Source organism: Mesoplodon bidens (assembly GCF_964165515.1).
Source record: "Mesoplodon bidens genome assembly, chromosome: 7".
NCBI lineage: Eukaryota > Metazoa > Chordata > Mammalia > Artiodactyla > Ziphiidae > Mesoplodon > Mesoplodon bidens.
Genome location: NC_138164.1, coordinates 47,513,220 through 47,535,234, shown reverse-complemented (window position 1 = coordinate 47,535,234; position 22,015 = coordinate 47,513,220). Strand labels below are relative to the sequence as shown.

General features: G+C 38.1%; 1 protein-coding gene across 4 annotated transcripts in view; it reads right to left on the bottom strand.

The window, feature by feature from the left end:
- Positions 1 to 22,015, bottom strand: part of PIK3C2A (phosphatidylinositol-4-phosphate 3-kinase catalytic subunit type 2 alpha) — a 177,934-nt gene that overhangs the window by 9,633 nt on the left and 146,286 nt on the right. For all 4 annotated transcript variants that reach the window (XM_081240458.1, XM_081240459.1, XM_081240457.1 and 1 more), the window contains 13 exons: positions 18,384 to 18,488; positions 14,251 to 14,343; positions 12,851 to 12,980; positions 9,977 to 10,113; positions 8,341 to 8,510; positions 7,393 to 7,549; positions 6,600 to 6,709; positions 4,950 to 5,157; positions 3,632 to 3,756; positions 2,604 to 2,721; positions 2,436 to 2,508; positions 1,992 to 2,101; positions 1,779 to 1,904 (listed from right to left, as the gene is read on the bottom strand). In XM_081240458.1, the coding sequence (XP_081096584.1) occupies positions 1,779 to 1,904; positions 1,992 to 2,101; positions 2,436 to 2,508; positions 2,604 to 2,721; positions 3,632 to 3,756; positions 4,950 to 5,157; positions 6,600 to 6,709; positions 7,393 to 7,549; positions 8,341 to 8,510; positions 9,977 to 10,113; positions 12,851 to 12,980; positions 14,251 to 14,343; positions 18,384 to 18,488 (1,662 nt within the window). The remainder of the gene's footprint in view (positions 1 to 1,778; positions 1,905 to 1,991; positions 2,102 to 2,435; positions 2,509 to 2,603; positions 2,722 to 3,631; positions 3,757 to 4,949; positions 5,158 to 6,599; positions 6,710 to 7,392; positions 7,550 to 8,340; positions 8,511 to 9,976; positions 10,114 to 12,850; positions 12,981 to 14,250; positions 14,344 to 18,383; positions 18,489 to 22,015) is intronic.

Genomic DNA, 22,015 nt, shown 5'->3' with positions numbered 1-22,015 from the left:
GCCTCTGCATGTAGGTCGCTGGAGGGCGTCTGTTCTTCGCTCAGACAGGACAGGGCTAAAGGAGCAGCCTCTTCAGGGACTCCGGCTCACTCAGGCCGGGCAGGAGGGAGGGGCACGGAGTGCGGGGCGAGCCCGCAGCGGCAGAGGTCGGTGTGACGCCGCACCAGCCTGAGGCGCGCCGCGCGCTCTCCCAGGGAAGCCGCCCCTGGATCCCGGGACCCCGGCAGTGGCGGGCCGCACAGGATCCCGGAAGGGCGGCGTGGACAGCGACCCGTGCTCGCACACAGGCCTCCCGGCGGCGGCGGCAGCAGCCCCAGCGTCCCACGCCCGTCACTGGGCTCCGCGCCCCCAGTCGTGACTCGCGCCCGTCTGTGGAGCCCCTCCAAGCAGCGCTCTCAATCCCCTCCCCTCGCGCACCAGGAAACCAAGAGGGAAGAAAAAGTCTCTTGCCTCTTCGGCAGCTCCAGAGTTTTCCCGGACTCCCTGCCGGCTAGCTGTGGCACACCAGCCCCCTTCAGGCTGAGTTCTCGCCGCCAGCCCCAGTCCTCTCCCTGCGCTCCGATCGAAGCCCGAGCCTCAGCTTCCAGTGCCGCCTGCCCCGGTGGGCGAGCAGACAAGCCTCTCGGGCTGGTGAGTGCCGCTCGGCACCGATCCTCTGTGCGGGAATCTCTCCGCTTTGCCCTACCCAGGTATGTGGGGAGTTTCTTGCCTTTTGGGAGGTCTGGGGTCTTCTGCCAGCATTCAGTAGGTGTTCTGTAGGAGTTGTTCCACGTGTAGCTGTATTTCTGGTGTATCCGTGGGGAGGAAGGTGATCTCCGCGTCTTACTCTTCCGCCATCTTACCCGGAAGTCCTCTATACTACTTTTTGAGAATAATACCAATTGGTCTTCTCCAAACATTTTATATGCTTTGAAAAAGGGCTGAAAGGGTATTCTGTAGTTTTAAAAAATTTATAACCTTGATGAAACTTCAGAATTATTTGCTTCCAAATCTCTATCCAGACATTTTTGTGTGGATATAATGTTAATGTACACAAATAATGTGGTTATTATCCCAAACTAGTAGTTGACTAAGGGTTAGCGCATTTTAATAGATTAGTAAATTTATAAGTTGACCATGAGTGGCTCAGCAAAGTCCCAGTTCTGCTCCCCACTGTTCAGCTGATGTTTGCTTACTGCTTTCAGTTCAGATCACTCTATTTTACGAGGGTTGTTGACAGACTAAGACAAATTAGAAGGAGGATGATTTTGAAACTACCTCCTATCAAACCAAGGTAAAGGTCCACAAGATGTTTCAACAGAATAAAGAGGAAGGGCATTTGAACTTCAGTTATCTCAAGGGCTGCCACGTAGAAGGAAGAACAGAGCATTTCTGTGTGGTGCCAAGAGGTACAACTGAGACATACAGGTGCAAACTAGAGGGAGTGAAGATCTCAGCTCAGTAAAGAAAATGATCTAAGAGTTGGAGCTGCCCAAAACAAACTGGATGGCCTGGAAGTATTTCAGCACAGATTAGACATCCACTTTTTGAAAGGGTTTCAGCACTAGAAGGGTAGTTGAATAATGGCCCCTAAGATCTTTTTAAAGCCTAAGGATCTATGACCAAAGGTTCAATTCTGCATCATTTTGTTAAATACCATTGGACTGCTAGTGGTTTGCCTTACTAGTACAATAAACAGTTCAGCTACTGATAGCTAAAAAGTTTTAATTTAAAGTGTTTAAAATTAAAAATCTTAAAACAACAAATCTAGGACATTTTTAGAAATGGTTTTAACTTACCATTTCATTGAATGTTGGATTCCTAGTTTTTCGTGAAATTTTGGTTTTACGTTTGGATGTTTTGTGGGTATCTGGAAGTAGGTATGTCTTGACATATGGATTTGGGTCAGCCCCATCTTCAGTAACCTATAAAGAAAAGCATTCCCTTAACAGTAATGTTTCCTACCAAGGTATAGGTTTCCTCTACAATCATCATTATTTGTAATCACTCACAAGATCTTTGATGTGCATCACCATGATGAAAAGAGTGCCATTTCGGTAAGAGACGGATAATTTCACTGCTCCTCCTATTTGGCCTGGAGTAGGACTGAAGGAACCTGCATCTGAAAATATAAATATGTTCATCTTTATTTTATGTTGCTTACAGTGGTTCAAGCTGCAACAAAAGTTTTTGCTCTAATTACAGGACCATCACATGTTGGAGGAAAAAAGGTAAGAACCTGGTAGACCACTGATACACACTTCTTTAGTAATCACACTCCATTAGGAAAATTATGTTTATCCAGAAATCAACTGGCTTAGAAAGAATACCCTCCTCTCATTCGCACTGTTTACAGACAGTAACCCCACTGTCACTCTACCACATCCATCAAGAAGTTACAGACTCGCAGGTCATAGGGAGTCATGAATTATCAATAAAGAGAAAAATATTCTCACCGGCAGACCTAGCTACTCCTTCAGCTTTCTCATCACGAAGTAAAGGGTGGAAAAAGGTACAAACAAGATCACACTAAGGTGGAAGAGGAAAAAAAAAAAGACTCATTAATTTAAATACTATGCAGCACAGAAAAAAATACGTTATTATTTTTCAGTTAGGATAGTCACCTCTGCTACATCCATTGAAGCACTCATCAAACTCTGTAAATAACTGTTTAACTCAATTTTTCTTTTGGCTGCTACATCTTTTATGTGTGTTCTCCCTAGAACCATCCTATTAGGAAAGCTACAAAAGAAAAGAAGGAGTGGAATTTAAATTATTTCATCTGGGAGTATTTATAGAATCAAGTATAATACTTAGAAATATTCTTTTATACACTTAAATACAAAGTGAAGTCTTAATTCACTATAAAGTAATTTTTGGATTTCTTTTCCAAGTACTAGAGATGAAACAGTTCAAGTATATATTATCCTTTTATGATCTTGGTACAAAACGTACATTGCTTTGCTAATATGCATATTTATTACTTATTTCCTACTTATTTCTACTCAAGATTAATCATTCACAAATTTGCAGATCTTATCCTCCAAAATAATCATTATTCAATCAGCCGTAGCTATTATTGATACCAGTAAAATCCACAAATGCCATAGGGTTCAAATCAAGTTCATCTTAACTCTGCTTATTTTGGTGGCAGTGGAAAAATGAGACTGCACATGGAAATAAACTCTGATACCCACTTTGCTGCCTCCTTATTTTCAAAATCTAGTCTTGAGAAGAATGGGAGCAATTCAACACAGGACATCTACTGGTCATTAGCTACCTTAAAAATTGAAGGTTTCCAAAGGGTATCAAATACAGACCTAAACACTAACATTTTGATTAGTGATCAGTGCCTCAGTTTATTGTTTTTCAGAGGAGCTCAATATGGCTGTAACAGATTATTCCTGCAGTGATTTAGAAAGCTAGAAAATCCCATATTTTAAGTTTAAGATCATAATCATTCAAGAAAAACTTAGTTCCTTGTTTATGTCTAGTACTGTGTCAGGCTCTTGTGATACAAAGGAAAATTAGCTACACACGGTCCATAGTACAGTATCTTACACTAACTTAACACAAAGCTTTTGACCTATACGTGATAATAAAGAAATTGTTTCCTATAAAACAAGATTAATGTACAAGGATGAGAACATACCCTGGTAACTTCCAAAGTGGAAAAATAATACTGAGCTTATTGTGAAGTTCCTGAAACTCGTCAAATGTCCGGAACACAAATGATGGCTCAAGCTGTCCTTCCCTCAAAATTCGGACTACGTAAATCTGAAAAGAAATCACACCCCTAACACATTAGATTTATAATATAACCTTTCTTGATAGAAAATTTTCAGCTTGACCATTATATGTACCAAGTGCTTTTCACTTTGCAATATATATGTCACCAATAGGAAACAGCAAATATAAAGTCAAGGTATTTATAGCATATCTAACTACATTCTAAGAGTAAGCTTAACTATTGTCTAAATAAATAAGAACTAGAATGTGAAAGTCATTCTATTTCTAGGGTTAAATATAAATGTCCTTCCAAATTTATAAGTGTAGTGCATTTTCAGTGAAAATATTAGCAAGTTAATTCATTTAGGAGAGCAAATGAGAAGGCAAAACTTAGGGCGACTGGGAGATGGGGGAAAACCTGTCTTACTGGATATTTAAACTATCAATATATTATAAAGTACTTTAAAGAGTAAAATGCTGGTGCACAGAGAGTCAGATATATCTGCAGAAGACCAGAAATAAATTCAGGGATATAAACTTACTATATTTAAAGGTGGCATTATAAATCATTGGGGGTAAAGAATGGACTATTCAGTTAAGTGGTATCCTAAAATACTCAGTAAACATAAAAATTTACTAAGAATAGGTAATCAAAATAGTGAAGTCACTTTTAAAATCTAGCAATTTGTCAAAAATTTAAAGGCTGACGGTGCTGTAAAGTTATACAACAAAAATATTAGCACAAAAATAACAGCAAAAAAGATGATAATGCTATACTATTGGGGGGGAAGCACACTAAAGATCCTATTTTTGTTCAAAAAACCCAACTTTATGTGCATGTTTTATAATCACCCCTGAAGAGTGGAATGAGAACTTAGATTTTTACTTTACATGCTTCTATATTGGTTGAGTTTGTTACACTGAGCAAGGTTTACCTTTGAAATTAAAAACAAATTGAAGATAAGGAAGGAGAAAAGCAAAATAGCACCACCCTTTCAGTCTTCTCTCTGAAAAGAAGAGTATCATTTGTCCTTCATGCTTCTGGAGCAAATTTACCATGAAATAAACACCAAAAAACAATTAGGGATGCTCCAAGTATACTTATTAATTTTTGGACCATCCATGGAAGAAAGAAGTATGAAAAGAACAAATGCTTGAATTTTAGCAGAGTCAGTGAAGGAAGTAGGAAAGGACAAAAATAATGCACGCATGAGTGTCTACAGATACAGAACCAAACTTACGTAATGTTTATCTGGGTTGTACTTCTTATGGTAAGTGAAAACAGAGACTTCTTTGATTCGACCATCTTGTCTAAAGGAGTATGTTTTGGGTGAAAATGAAAGGATGGGCTCATCATTGGAAGGAAGACCAGAAAAACGCAACTGAGCAAGGTTGTGAATGAAGAAGTTAAACTTTGTGGCAATGCTTCCCAAACTTGATTCAATCAGCCTACGAGATAATCAGACAATGTGTTAACATTAAAGTTCATAGAAAACATTCTCAATTATTTTAACAATAAAAGATGAAAAACACTTTTATTCATTTAAAAATATTGAGTAGATTCTCACTCTGTCAAGGAGTGAGAATCAAAAAGAGAGTCAAAAAGTAAAGGTCAGGGAACCTCACATAAAGCTTTTTGCCTTGCTATGGGACTGAATGTTTGTGTCCCTCAAAATTCAAATGTTAAAGCCCCAACCCCACAGGGCCTTTATGGAGTTAGTGTCCTTATAAGAATGACCTTCTTCCTCCTTTTTCTTCTCCTCCCTCCTTCATCTTCAAGCTTGAACCCTCACCAGGAAGCAAATAGGCTGGCACCTTGATCTTGGACTTCCCAGCCTCCAGAACAATGAGAAGACTAATTTCCTTTGTTTAAGTCACCTTGTTTATAGTGTATTGTTATGGCAGGTCAAGCCGACTAATACTTACATGCCTGCTTTATAGTTTTGCCCAGGGGAGCCAACAAATCTCGAAAAACAAAAACAAAACCCATCAATACCTAAATTATCAGGATTAGTTTGGAAGGCTATATAAAACTCAGCTTCCTTCAATTCAATTCAGCCCAGACTCTTGAGACTAGGGAAGTCCAGTCTAGTGTTTTCTGCCTCTTCTCCACTGAGAGGAAGAAGGCAAGAAAAAAAGGAAAGAAAAGAATATGAGCTCATGTGCTCCTCCCTGCTGTGGCGTTTAATGAGGAGGTACCACTAGTCTGTGACCAACCTGGTCACCAGACCTTTAGAACATATTTGCCAGGAAGATCTGCTTCTAAAGTAATAATCACAAGTTCAAACGCCACTCATTGGTACATGTGTTTCAAGTACTACATCATATAACAATTTACTACAGCAGTGATCCAGAGTTCACTGTTTTAAACACTTATGGTATCCATGAAAATTGTTATGACAGAATCCTGAAAAACACATTAGTAGAGAGATCATTTTAGAAAAAAACCTTGTATGTAATACTGTAGAAAATATGTTTTGCAGAAATGATTCATAAATGGGATGTTTAGAATTGAAATCATATACTAAATAAAACTTGAGATCATATTTTGAGAGAAGTAAATTTTTTTTTTTTTTGGCCGTGCCACACGGCTTGCTGGATCTTAGTTCCCCAACCAGGGATTGAACCCAGGCCATGGCAGTGAAAGCGCCGAGTCCTAACCACTGGACTTCCAGGGAATTCCTGAAATAAATGTATTTTTTAAAGTGCCATTGCCGATGCTTCACATTTATTCAGTAAATAAACTTTTGATAAACCTATTTGCTAGTACTGTGAATCACAATTTTTTCCTATAAATCAGAATTTTGATATATAGCATTTGTTTAAACTAAGGAAAACAAATCAAGGTTAAACAGTGTGTGCCTTCTCTAATATACTTAAATATACCTTACCTAGTGAAGAAAATTGTAGCTTCTGCATCTGTAGTTTGGGGTTGAAGTGCATCTCTAACATATTTCAAATCTTGAATACTTGTAAGTTCTGGTAACCCTGAAGGAATCATCTTTAGAAAGGATAAAAGGTTTGTGAGTTAAATTTTTTTAAAGTCTGTTCCTCACCCCTCCCTAAAAGCTGGCCAAGTAATCAGAAATAAAGCAAACAAACCAAAACAATCACAGTTTTAAAGAGTTTGTTAGTGTTTTAGGGACTAAGTGATTCTCTCATAAATAAGAAAAATCTTGGCCAAGGAGATCAACTGTTGCAAGTCATAGCCAGTTTATGGAATAAACGCTGTGAAATCCAGGTCTTTTGTGTAGTCCTCTGTTTCTACATCAACTTCAGTCACAATAATCATAGGGTTTTTTTTGGTTTGTTTTTACTTAATATACAACCAGAAAAGCAAGGAAATCTTAAAAGCACAGCTTAATGAATGTCCAAAATTTGAACACATCCAGATTAAGAGATAAAACATTTACCAGCATCCCAGATGATACTCTCAGGGTCCCTTCCAGTTACTATTACTGCTCACCCCCAGGGTACCCACTCTATCTAGTGACTTATTTTTTTATTTTATATAAATGGTGTCTGGCATATTTCACATGGCAGCAATTTTAAAATATTTTGGTAATAATATGACACTTGAAACTACAATAAATTATATTCCAAAAATCACAAAATATTTTTAGATACTGAAACACAGAAGCATTAATATAAAATTAATTAAATGCTTGTAAAGAACAGAGTTACCAGTGAAAGAAGGTTAAGAAAGAGGTTTGTTTGCTTTCTTATCAAGTTGTAGGCTTGACAGCACAGGTCCACAAACAACTGGAAACGAATGGTGGGCTTTTCACCCCCATTAATGACATACGCCATATCAGAGGTCAGCACAAAAGGAGCCCGATCCCTATTTAAAAAGAAAGTACAAACAAAATATTATTTACAGAAGATATTCAAATAAGTGCTATTGCTATTACATGGCTATTGAACTAAAGCAATCTGAGCCATAGCAGTTTCTAAGTGGGTAACTTAGTGTCAGGCAGTTCTGAATTTGCATAATTCTTAAAAACTCACATTTCCCCAGGAAAGCCATCATATAATCTCATTATTTAGGTAGAATTTATATATATTTCCAAGGTGATATTTATCAATCCACCCACAGCCAGAGATCAAATATTAGTTACAAACAAATATAGAGAAAAAATTTGTACTCGTTGCCATTATATAAATGGGAACATTTCTAATAGGTACCACTAACTAGATAAAATAAAATACACCTCAACTCATTTCAAAGGTTACACACACATACTCATTCTTTCTGCTACATGGTAAAGTCATCTTTTAGAGGCTTTTTCATCCCTAGTTACGCTCAAAGGGAGCTACAAGGCAAAGAACAGCAAGAAAAAAAGCAAAGTTTGGGGCATTAACTTGGTTTTTTTTGAAGTCGATTTTTTAAAATTGTTGATACACAATATTATATGTTACACGTATAATATAGTGATTCACAATTTTTAAAGATTATACTCCATTTATAGTTATAAAACTGGCTATATTCCCTGTGTTGTATATGCTTGTAGCTTATTTTATATGTGTACAAGTATATCCTTGTAGCTTATTTTATATGTAATAGTTGGGGACATTAACTTGTGAAATAGGAAGTGCCTCTATTTTCTTTAGCAATAATAACAATATTAATACCTTTTGAAGCTACCAAACATCTGTGCGTGGCCCAAGAACTTTCCAAAGTCAATGTGAAACATGTGTCCTGTGCTTCGAAGCATTATATTGTCATTGTGTCGATCACAGATACCTAAAACATAGGTGGCTACACAGCATCCAGCACAAGAATAGATAAAATTCTCAGAAGCCTATAATAAAGATACAAAATTATCTTAGGAAAAAGATTATTTTTAAAGGAGGCAGGGTAACAAAGATTAAAGTAATTTATCACTCGTTGAAAACACTATTATAATCCACTTTCTCAATAGCTTGTAAACTGGGTTATGGTAGCAGAAGCCAGTTTTTCAAAAGCAAACACCCTTCTAAAGGTGGTTATTGCCCCTTCTCTCTAGCTTTTGTCTTTCAACAAACAGGTAGAGATCCTGTCAGTCCCTACTTAGGGTACACTCTGCCTTTGAACGTCTTTTAAGCATCATGTTTGTGGAACCCTGCTCTTCACAGGCTCTGCTGCTTACCACAAGTGGAACATTGGGACAAAGATTAATCTAAATAAAGGAATATTTTCCCCCTTTTTTGGCTTGTAGGAATGGCATGTGTAAAGAAAGTAAGCTTATATCTTTAAACATCCAATAATATAATGAATGTGTCTTGTTTTCCATTTAGTGACTCCTTATGTGTCATCTCCAAGTTTCTCAAAGCTGGAAGACCTTCTTTCACTTTAGTCCTGCCTGTCCTGGGGATTAAATTAATAATATAATATCACTAAGAAGGATACTAGTTGCATACAATGACTATTTGTAAAGCAAATACTAAAGCACATGCATCTAGTTTATTCTCAAGATACTACATTTCTGAACGGAACAGTCATATGGCTCTACAGGTCCATGTGATTAATTTTATTCCATAACCCCCTAGAAATCTTTAGTGGTGATGATGATGGTGACGATAACAGCATATGTTTACACAGCACTTATCACAAAACCAGGCATTGCACTAGTCTCTCTCTACACACACACCAGAGTATATGTGTGTGGGTATGTACATATTAAACTCATTTAAAATACCACAACAAAACAATGATGTAAATACTATTATTACTGCTATTTTATGTATGAGAGAAACAAAAACAGAGAGATTATTTGCCCAAGATCACATCATTGTTAAGTGGCAGAGCCAAGATTCAAACCCAGGCAATGAGATTCCACTATGTTATATTTCCTCTTACTTAGCAAAGCACACAGAAGAGCCAAGTGCATGAAAGCCATTCAAAGTATGTTACTTGACAATTATTTTGGGTCAAATAACTTATTCAGAATCACAGAGCCAATATTACTGTAAACAAATATTAGTTTCCTTCCCCAAACCACAAAGAATTAAGAAAAGAGAGAGCTCTTAAATAGTGTAAAAGACCAACAAAGAACAAAATTCCTCTACTTTACTTTCATAGGTCAACAGATAGCATTTGTACGTATCTATCTGTAAATATGATACATTAATGACTTGACATAAACTAGGATCTCATTAAAACTGAGAAAAATACTGTCTTCACAACTTAAACTAAATGACTAGTCACCAGAGCTGGAAAATGAAAGCACTTAAGACCTATGTAACACATTTTTGACAGTAATTTAGAATACAGAGGCTAGCTAATCACCTTTTCATATTCCTCTTCAGAGGGATTGTATTTCCTCAGCCACTCTGCAAGTGGTTTATCTTTAAAGGATCCAGTCACACCATATTCCACTTGGATTTTCCTGAGGGTATCTGAAGCAGGAACTAGCTCCACCATGCCTTTAACAACAAAACATTAGGATATGTGAAAATGTCTCCCCCCCAAATTTATAGCTTTTGATGTTTGACATAAGATACCAGCTAACAATCATCATTTAAAAAAAAAATCAACACTGGCAGCCCATGCTAGAAAATGTGAGAAATCAAAATTATTTTTTATTTTCATAAGTAACCAAGATGTAGGGCTTCCCTGGTGGCGCAGTGGTTGAGAGTCCGCCTGCCGATGCAGGGGACACGGGTTCGTGCCCCGGTCCGGGAAGATCCCACATGCCATGGAGCGGCTAGGCCTGTGAGCCATGGTCGCTGAGCCTGCGCGTCCGGAGCCTGTGCTCCGCAACGGGAGAGGCCACAACAGTGAGAGGCCCGCATACCGCAAAAAAAAAAAAAAAAAAAAAAAAAAAAAAGTACCCAAGATATAAAACTGAATTTGACTATTTCAGACTTTGTACATCCATGTGCTACACACACAAAGAATAAGAATAACCATTTTAATTGCAAACTAGATAATACTGACCTCATCAATAAAGTTACTTACAAGATATATGCTGTCCCATTTTGCACAAAAAACTTTCTGTAGTCATATATTTGGGCAATATAAGAGTATTTCAGAGTACATTAAGCCCTTTCAAAGGGAAGAACAGATGAAGATTGTCTTTGGGATATGTTTGAGTCTCAAGTACATGTTTTGTCTTCCTTACTGAAATGTAAATGCTGTGCTTATGTAGAAAAATCTCAAAAATATGTTTTTAAAGACAAAATCCACATAGAGAACTGTACCTTTTGTTTAAAAGAAAGTATTATGCATGTTGGAATATATACAAAATAGTCTCAGAAAGGGAATTCCCTGGTGGTCCAGTGGTTAGGACTCTGCATTTCCACTGCAGGGGGCACGGGTTCGATCGCTGGTTGGGGAACGAAGATCCCGTGTGCCGTGTGGTGTGGCCAAAAAATTTTTTAAAAAACAAACAAAAAAATAGTCTCAGAAAGCTATGTAAGCAGTTATATTTTGGGAGCAGGCTGCCTAGGAGGTGTGGGAGAAAACTAAGATTTACATTCCAATTTATTCTATTACATGCTATATGGATATTTTACTATGTGCATATATTTTTTATATATTTTAAAAATTAGTTTTATATATTTTAACAAATCAAGGAGATGCACTGTTTTCAAAATAAAAGATACAGACACAGAGACCTGCTTTGAAGAAAGGACTGGAAATAACCAAGAAGGCCAAGTCCTCCAGGCCATCCCAAAAGAAAGCATGCAGGATCAGGCTGTAATCCTAGTAGACTGGTCACACATGGCAGAGCGAACTCATTTGGATCCTTTATGTTGTTTTGGTTACATTATCTGGTTTATAGTTCACAGTGACATCCTTTTTCAGTGAATACCTGCATCTTGATTCTATGAGTATGTTTAATCAAATTTTTAATACACATACAAATTTCTAATTTCATTATCAAACATACACATGTAGAAATTACTGTGTACAAAACAGTGGATAAATGTTCATAAATATACAAAGAACTACTATCCCCTGAGGGAACTTAAAATCAATCCAGAAGAGAAGACGTAATGTCTGGTAAGTATTAAAGACAACTGCTGAGTCTGGAGAAGGGAGGATTACTATAGACTAAGGTGCTTGTTAAAAACTTCACAGAGGGGGCTTCCCTGGTGGCGCAGTGGTTGGGAGTCCGCCTGCCGATGCAGGGGACACGGGTTCGTGCCCCGGTCCGGGAAGATCCCACGTGCCGCGGAGCGGCTGGGCCCGTGAGCCATGGCCGCTGAGTCTGCGCGTCCGGAGCCTGTGCTCCGCGACGGGAGAGGCCACAACAGTGAGAGGCCCGCAAAAAAAAAAACAAAAACCCAACTTCACAGAGGGGCTTCCCTGGTGGCGCAGCGGTTGGGAGTCCGATGCAGGGGACGCGGGTTTGTGCCCTGGTCCGGGAGGATCCCACATGCCGCGGAGCGGCTGGGCCCGTGGGCCGTGGCCGCTGGGCCTGCACATCTGGAGCCTGCGCTCCGTGACGGGAGAGGCCACAGCAGTGAGAGGCCCGCGTACCGGAAAAAAGAAAAAAACAAAAAAAACTTCACAGAGGATGTGATTTTTCCTTTGAAAAGTAAGGACACAGTGAGATAACACGAGTGAAAAGCTTTAGCACAGGGCAAATCACAAAGTAAGCACTCAACCATTAGAAACAACATAAAAAAAGAGGGAGTTGACTGCCTACAAAGTTACATAGGATTCCATAAGAAGAAAGAAGAGTTCAACTATATGAAATAAGTATAGTGACAGAAAAACTAATCCAGTGAAATAGTAGGCTCTTGTTGATGAATGAGGAATCTTGCTTGATAAAGTGACTTTCATCTTATAAAACTTATTGTCATGCAAGCATTTATTAGGGCCACTCATTGAGTTACTATATAAAATCAGCAAGAATTCTTAAACTGATTTGATTTCCCTTTTTTTGGCCATACCACCGCAGCACGCGGAACTTCCCCGATGAGGGACGCATCCTATGCCCCCTGCAGTGGAAGCCTGGAATCTTAACCACTGCACCACCAGGGAAGTTCCTGACTTGATTTCATTTTGACAAGATAAAGTCTGCACATCCTTACCTACGAAAGGAAAAGTGATAAGGCTGAGATCATAGTGTACCAGCACCAGGACCCTTAGAGCAGGTACACTCTGAGCTAAATTCAAGGGAAAAAAATAAGACATAGCTAACATATTTACCTCGATCTCTGCCAGTTGAGAGACATTTGAAAATTACCATCCTCAGATCTAGCCCTTCTTTAAGCCAGATCTTGTCCATAATCTTTATCATTTGTAAAGCTAACATATCTTGCCGAAGATCTTCACCAACCTTGAAATCAAGGAAACAAAATGAAACTTGTACATTTCCAAAAGACTTAATAGATTACATACAATAAAAGGGGGGGTGTGTGGGGAGGAGGGAATAGTGAAAAGAGTAAAGAATAAGATGAACAGAACCACATTTTTATTCTTCTGCAGCATTCTAGAGAAAGTTACTTAACCTCTTCATGTCTCAGTTTCCTGATCTGTACACTTTAAAAGGTTGGGTTTTATGGTATGTGAATTATGTTCAATTTTTTAAAAGGGCAATATGGAAGATCTTTGTGTTGATCGAAATATTTCATATCTTGACTGTATCAATGTCAACATCCTAACTGCAATGCTGTAGAACAGTTTTGCAAGATGTTACCATTGGGGGAAACTGAGTAAAGGGTATACAGGATTTCTGTGTAATTTCTTAAAATGAACTACAGTGAACTGCAAACTTCAATCTACAATGATCTCAAATTAAAAGTTTACTTAAAAAAAAGTTAGCTCTCCCCAAATGAATTCTAACTGGATCACATCAAGTTTTCATTTTCTTTTTAAATTGGATAAAATAAGTTTAAAACACATAATGATGAATACATTTTTGAGACTGGCCAAGAAAATTATGGAAAAAAAGAGGTGATTTACCTTAACAAATATTACAACATCTAAAATTACTGTATTCAAACAGATGATACTGTTTTAGGAAAAGGCAAATACATCAACACAATAAAATGGAATCTAAAACCAGATGTGAGTATATGGGAACTTGCTATATACATATGAAAGGTGGTTCAAGAGAAGCTATCTTGATGAACCTCCACTAAATGAACTCACTGAACTGACACTCTCCATTCTTTCTTAAAAATAATACTAATTGTGATCACAACACACAAAACTTTGACTGGTAATAGATTACTCTAAAGTACTCTACTCCTGCTGCTTCCCACAGGTAAGTTATACGTTTCCAAAAAGAGTGTCCCTCTCATAGTTTTGCAATATTGCCCTGCACGTCTCTAGGGCATACCATTTCACCTCCAGGTGAAAGGCATTACCTAGAGCTATGATGTACTAACACTTAACTAGCATGGCCATATACGGCAGCTCTAGCCCAGAGTTGCATTTATTACCAAATCCATTTGGGAACAGTTTATCTCAGTAATAATTTTTCACATAGTTATTCAATTTAATTAAATTCTAAGTAAACAAAATTACTGTTGCAATTTTGAAAAAGGAATTTGAGAAAAGAATTTTTAAATTACCAAAAAACAAAATCACCTTTCTCTGCTCACCTTAAACATGACGTTAATTTCTTCCCCCATTGGATCAGCATTCACCATTGTGACTTTCAAGGGCACGGCATTAGAACTGAAGAAGGAACATGACTACAAATACAATATGTTAAGCATTAGAATGATAACACTGAAATAAAAACTTAAAAAAAAATTTTTTTTTTGTCCAAGGCATTTCTCCTTTCACTTTTTCCTTTGAATTAGGGCAAATGAAATAACGCACGTGAACTGCTTCTTAGATTATCTGGCAGATAAGAGGTATATAAAGATACTTTTTGAAACTTAAACATAACACACTGTCTAAGCAGAGAAGCGATACCTTAAAAACTTGAGACAAAAACCATTAAAAGTTTGAAATATTATGACACTTCAAAAGTGTTATAATCCTTCAACAAAGCACAAAATTTTGTATACGCTTATCTTTCCTCTAAATGAGTAAGATTTGGAATGAGATCTCTACTTCTATTCATGGTACTAGTATAATAATTAGCCATGGGATCAAATAGTGACACTAAATTGAACAATTTCATTAGCAAAGATCAAGTCTAATATTAAAATTAAACTGGCTAAAAAACTAATTTAAGAGAGCGAGAGCAATTTAAAGGAAACAGCAAACAAAATCCAAGGGGTAAATGTAACCCCCCCACCCCACCTCCAGTGACATAATTATACAGCTCAAGCACCCACTCTTATATTGAGTTGGCCAAAAAGTTCCTTCGGTTTTTAAATGAGGATGAGCTACTTGCTGATCCTTTAATTTTTTTTTTAATTACTTTATTTATTTTGGGCTGTGTTGGGTCTTCGTTTCTGTGCAAGGGCCCCCCTCTAGTTGTGGTAAGCGGGGGCCACTCTTCATCGCGATGCGCGGGCCTCTCACTATCGCGGCCTCTCTTGTTGCGGAGCACAGGCTCCAGATGCGCAGGCTCAGTAGTTGTGGCTCACGGGCCCAGCTGCTCCGCGGCATGTGGGATCTTCCCAGACCAGGGCTCGAACCCGTGTCCCCTGCATTAGCAGGCAGACTCTCAACCACTGCGCCACCAGGGAAGCCCTTCTTCGGTTTTTAAGTAAAGATAAAAGACACATTTTTCATTTTCACCAAGAACTTTTTGAACAACACATTCACCATTTTGTTCCACTACCTTCTGCCATTTTTCAGGCAACTATATAATTCCATCTTCCCAAAACTTTTTATCTTCTTGAGCAAAGAACTGTTCCAGGTGCCTTTTTTTATACAATATTTCTTAATATAAATTTATTTATTTTATTTATTTTATCTTTGGCTGCGTTGGGTCTTCGTTGCTGTGCGCAGGCTTTCTCTACTTGTGGTGAGTGGGGGCTACTCTTTGTTGCAGTGCGCGGGCTTCTCACTGCGGTGGCTTCTCTTGTTGCAGAGCACAGGCTCTAGGCACCGGCTTCAGTAGCTGTGGCACTCGGGCTCAGTAGTTGTGGATTGCGGGCTCTAGAGCACAGGCTCAGTAGTTGTAGCACATGGACTTAGTTGCTCTGTGGCATGTGGGATATTCCCAGACCAGGGCTCGAACCTGTGTCCCCTGTATTGGCAGGCGGATTCTAAACCACTGTGCCACCAGGGAAGCCCCCAGGTGCCTTTTACAGTCTTCCAGGGAATTTAAATTTTTCCCACTCAGAGAATTTTGTAAAGACTGAAATAAATGGAAATCCGAAGGTGCAATGTCTGGTGAATAAGGCGGATGAATCAGAACTTCCCAGCCAAGCTGTAACAGTTTTTGCCTGGTCATCAAAGAAACATGTGGTCTTGCATAATCCTGATGGAAGATTACGCATTTTCTGTTGACTAATTCCGGATGCTTTTCATCGAGTACCACTTTCAGCTGGTCTAATTGGGAGTAGTACTTGTTGGAATTAATCACTTGGTTTTCCAGAAGGAGCTCATAATAGAGGACTCCCTTCCAATCCCACCATATATACAACATCACCTTCTTTGGATGAAGACTGGCCCTTGGTGTGGTTTGTGGTGGTTCATTTTGCTTACCCCACAATCTCTTCCATTCCACATTATTGTACAGTATCCACTTTTCATCTCCTGTCACAATTTGTTTTAAAAAAACAAATTGGGAAATGGGGATTGACATATATACACTAATATGTATAAAACAGATAACTAATAAGAACCTACTGGGCTTCCCTGGTGGCGCAGTGGTTGAGAGTCCGCCTGCCGATGCAGGGAACGCGGGTTCGTGCCCCGGTCTGGGAAGATCCCACATGCCGCGGAGCGGCTGGGCCCGCGAGCCATGGCCGTTGAGCCTGCGCGTCCGGAGCCTGTGCTCCGCAACGGGAGAGGCCACAACAGTGAGAGGCCCACATACTGCAAAAAAAAAAAAAAAAAAAAAAAAAGAACCTACTGTATAAAAATTAATTAATTAATTTAATTAAATTTTTAAAATAGTTCATATAGTAAGGGCTTATTTTTATAAAAACATAGTTCATGTAACTAGAAAAAGCCTGAAAGCGTATAAACCAAAGTGTATCCAGTCATTTTATGTGCATGGTGAGATTATAAATGATTTTTTTGTTAGAAAAAAAAAATGGAACATTTTCATTACGTTTAAGCAGAGAATTGCATGCGGAAATACAGTCAGGGATTTTTTTCGGACTTCCCTGGTGGCACAGTGGTTAAGAATCTGCCTGCCAATGCAGGGAACACAGGTTCGAACCCTGGTCCAGGAAGATCCCACATGCTGCGGAGCAACTAAGCCCGTGCGCCACAACTACTGAGCCTGTGCTCTAGAGCCCACAAGACACAACTACTGAGCCCGTGTGCCACAACTACTGAAGCCCACGTGCCTAGAGCCCGTGCTCCGCAACAAGAGAAGCCACTGCAACGAGAAGCCTGCACACCACAATGAAGAGCAGCCCCTGCTCGCCACAACTAGAGAAAGCCCACGTGCAGCAACGAAGACCCAATGCAGCCAAAAATAAGTAAATAAATAAATGCATCTATTAAAAAAAAGATTTTTTTCGCTTAACTTAGGTGGAATCCAAACATCAAAGCGATGAACATAACCAGGCTGGTGCAAATGATTTTCAACGCTTGATTTGGATATTTTGAGTATGTCGGCTATATCCCACGTGGTATAACGTTGATTGTTCTCAATTAATGTCTTGATTTGATCGCTATCGACTTCAACTGGTCTACCCGACCATGTAGCATCGTCCAGCGAGAATCTCTAGCATGAAACGTTGCAAACCACTTTTGACACATTCTATCAGTCACAGCACCTTCTCCATACACCATATAAATCTTTTTGCATTTCAGTTGTGTTTTTACCTTTCTTGAAATAATAAACCATAATATGCCGAAAATGTTGCTTTTTTCTTCCATCTTCAATATTAAAATGGCTACACAAAACTTCACCAATTTTGATGTTTTTTTTAAATGCTCACTGATATGACAGCTGTCACAATACAATCTAACAAAATTGTTTCACATGAAGTTAAAGACAACTAAGCGCTACTAGAGCCATCGTACGGAAGAAAACCAAATGAACTTTTTGGCCAACCCAGTATTTCAATGAAGAATAGCCGTATGTCAACTTAAAAAAATTAAATGTGAGACTCCTTTATGGATAGTTGTAACCTAGACTTTCAAAATCACAGACACTAATGGATGAATTAATTGGCTGCTTTTGCTGAACTCATGTTAGAGAAAAATCCACTATTTGTATTACTATTAGCCCAATTAAAAATATAGTTACTCAATTTTGATGATTACAACTACTTTTTGATGACTCTAAGGAGTGTAATAAACCTTGGAAGACTCCACCTGGCCATTCACAAGAGAGGAAAAAAACTGCCTACCTGTGACTGGGTACTTTTACCACTGGAATTACAACACATGCAGCTATTACACCATAGCAAAAGATAATTTATTTCAAGTCAGTAAATAATAGTACACTGTTTTTTCTTTCAGGAATGGTGATTAGATAAGAATATACTGAGATAAATATGGATCTTACACAAACATACATCCATAAGTACTTATAACCAACCTATGCAGATTTTATCTGCATTTGCCTTAAGCATACCTGCCCATCTGCCTTCTTCCTACACATTATTTGAAAATGTAATATGAATTTATAAGCATTGTATTTCACCTTAATATTTAATTCTTTTGCCACAAGACTTGGATTGAGAGGGAGACGGCATTTATTTCTTAGAAAAAAGGACTGTACTCGTTCCATACTCCTTTGGAGGACGACCTATGAAAAGAAACCGATACTGTAAGTACATAATGAAAATGAAGACCTATTTATAAGACAACAAAAATATGATATGGACCCAATTTTTTAAATGCCCAATTGTCAAATGGTTAAAAAAGTTGTTGCTAAAGAGAGTTAATTTTTACTATAAAAATAAAAATTATAGCAAAGGCTATAAACATAGGGGGGAATTACATATGGTCATATTTAACATATTAGTTAATACTCACTAACAAATAGAAATTAAGCAATAACGAGACACCAATTTTTATCTAACAGACAAAAAATTTAAGATAACATCCAGTGCTGGCAACAAGGTGGGAAACAGATACTTTCATAATCTACTGGTGGGGAGGGAGGTGTATACAGGTAAGTTTTGTTTTGTCATTGCAATCTAATATAAAATTATTATAACTAAAAATATACATAGCTCTTGATTCAATTATTTCATCTGTGGGAATATCCTACGAAGAAATGCTAGCACTAGTGGGAAGCAGCCGCGTAGCACAGGGAGATCAGCTCGGTGCTTTGTGACCACCTAGAGGGGTGGGATAGGGAGGGTGGGAGGGAGACGCAAGAGGGAGGGGATATGGGGATATATGTATATGTATAGCAGATTCACTTTGTTATACAGCAGAAACTAACACAACAATGTAAAGCAATTATACTCCGATAAAGATGTTTAAAAAAAAAGAAATACTAGCAAAGGGGCAAACACTTATATATTAAAATTCATCACAGAACTGTTTGGGAAAAGAAAAATGTATAAACAACCTACATAGAGGTAATAGTTCATAATTTATGCTAAGATACCTTGTAATACCATGTACTCATTAAGAAACATGAAGTGTAACTATATGTACTTACATGAATTCTCCAACATAAAGTAAAAAAAAAAAAAAGCAATTTACAAAAAAAAATCATTGCTGAAAGAAATTAAAGATCTAAATAAATGGAAAGATATCCCATGTTCATGAACTGTAAGACTTAATATTATTAAGACTGCAACATTTCCCAAATCGATCTACAGATTCAACACAATCTTTATCAAAACTCCAACTGCCATTATTGCAGAAATGGGCAGGCTGATACTAAAATTCACATAGAATTGTAAGGGACTTCCAAACAGCCAAAACAATCTTGAAAAAGTAAAAGTTGGAGGACTCATATTCCTGATTTCAAAACCTACTACAAAGCTATAGTAATGAAAGCAGTATAGCATAAGGAGGGACATACAGATCAATGGAATAGAATTCAGAGTCCAGAAATAAACCCATGTAACTATGGTCAACTGATTTTCAACTAGAGTGCCAAGATCATTCAATAGGAAAGAATAGTCTCTTCAGCAAATGGTGCAGCAACAACTGGATAACCACATGTAAAAGAATGAAGTTGGACCCTTAGCTCATAGAATATTAAAAAAAAAAAAAAAAACTCAAAATGGATCAAAGACTTTTTAAGAGTGAACCTATAAAACTCCTAGAAGAGGGCTTCCCTGGTGGCGCAGTGGTTGAGAGTCCGCCTGCCGATGCAGGGGACACGGGTTCGTGCCCCAGTCCGGGAAGATCCCACATGCCGTGGAGCGGCTGGGCCCAGAGAGCCATGGCAGCTGAGCCTGCGCGTCCGGAACCTGTGCTCCGCAACGGGAGAGGCCACAAGGGTGAGAGGCCCGCGTACCGCAAAACAAAACAAAACAAAAAAACAACAAAAAACTCCTAGAAGAAAACATAGGTGTACCTCATTGTGACCTTCGATTTGACAACAAATTCTTGGATACGCTAGTAAAAGCACAAGCAACAACAACAACAAAATAAGTTAGACCATAAAATGTAAAATTTCTGTGCATCAAAGGACATTATGAAGCAAACAGAAAGATGATACACAGAAATGGAGAAAATATTTGCAAACAGTACATCTGATAGGGGTCTAGTATCTAGAATACATAAAGAACTCTAACAATTCAACAACAAAAAGACAAACCAATTAAAAAGGACTTAGAAATTTCTCCAAAGAAGATATACAAATGGCCAAAAAACACATGAAAATGTGCCCCAAATCATTAGTCATTAGGGAAATGCAAATCAAAACCACCATGAGATACCACTTCACATCCACTAGGATGACTATAGTTTAAAAAAAATGGAAAATAACAAATTTTGGTGGCAATATAGAGAAACTGGAATCCTCATACATTACAAGTATTATACTGGAATTATAAAATGGTGCAGCTACTTTGGGTAATAGTTTCAAAAAACACAGAATTACTATATGATACACTAATTCTACTCCTAGGTAGAGTGAAAACAGATGTTCAAACAAAAACTTATACACAAATATTTATAGCAGCACTATTCATAATGGTCAAATAATAGAAACAAGCCCAATGTCCATCAACTGATGAATGGATAAACAAAATGTGGTATTATCTATACAATGGGACATTGTTCAGCCATAAATACACATGCTAGAATATGGATGACCCTTGAAAGTATTAGGTTAAGTGAAAGAAATCAGACACAAAAGGCCACATGTTGCATGATTCCATTTACATGAAATGTCCAGAATAGGTAAGTCCATAGAGATAGAAAGCAGATTAGTTCTCACCAGGTCCTGGGAGGAGAGGGGAATAAGAAGTAAAGGGTTAGTGGGTGCAGGCTTGCTTTCTGTTGTGATGAAAATGTTCTGGAATTAGACAGTGATGGTGGTTGCACAACACTGTGAATGTACTATCAATAAAAGCCAATGGACTATACACCTTAAAGTGGTTAAAATAATGAAGTCTAGTTAAAAAATAACATACATTTCTATGAAAAATTTTTAACTACAAACATTTGTATATATACGTGTGTTTATGTGTAAAGTCATATAAAATGACCAAGCAGGACATAAAACAAACTGTGAACAAGATACCTACAGGGAGAAAATGAAACTGGAAAAGTCCTAATTTTTTAATCCATAAACTTATTCATTTGGACTTCTTAAACATTAGCATCAATTCATACTTCTATTACCTTTACAATTACAAAAATGTTAAAAAGCAAAATAATGAAAAAGAAACTTAAGAGAACAATTTTGATCAGAAAGGAATTAATAAGCATGGAAATGAAAGGGAACTGAGTTAGGACATAAAATCTTTTCCGACAGGTTTTAAGCAACTTTTGAATTCAATCTGACCAAAACAGCATAAGTGTGTTAGAGTTCTACTGGATGTCTATTGAAAAAGAATTACAACCGGGACTTCCCTGGTGGCGCACAGTGGTTAAGACTCCAGGCTCCCAACGCAGGGGGCCTGGGTTCGATCCCTGCTCAGGGAACTAGATCCCACACCCATGCCGCAACTAAAAGTTCACATACCGCAACTAAGGAGCCCATGTGCTGCAACTAAGGAGCTGGTGAGCTGCAACTAAGAAGCCAGCTTGCCATAACTAAGGAGCCCACGTGCTGCAACTAAGGAGCCCACAAGCCACAACTAAGACCCGGCACAACCAACCAGCCAAATAAATAAATAAATATTAAAAAAAAAAAAA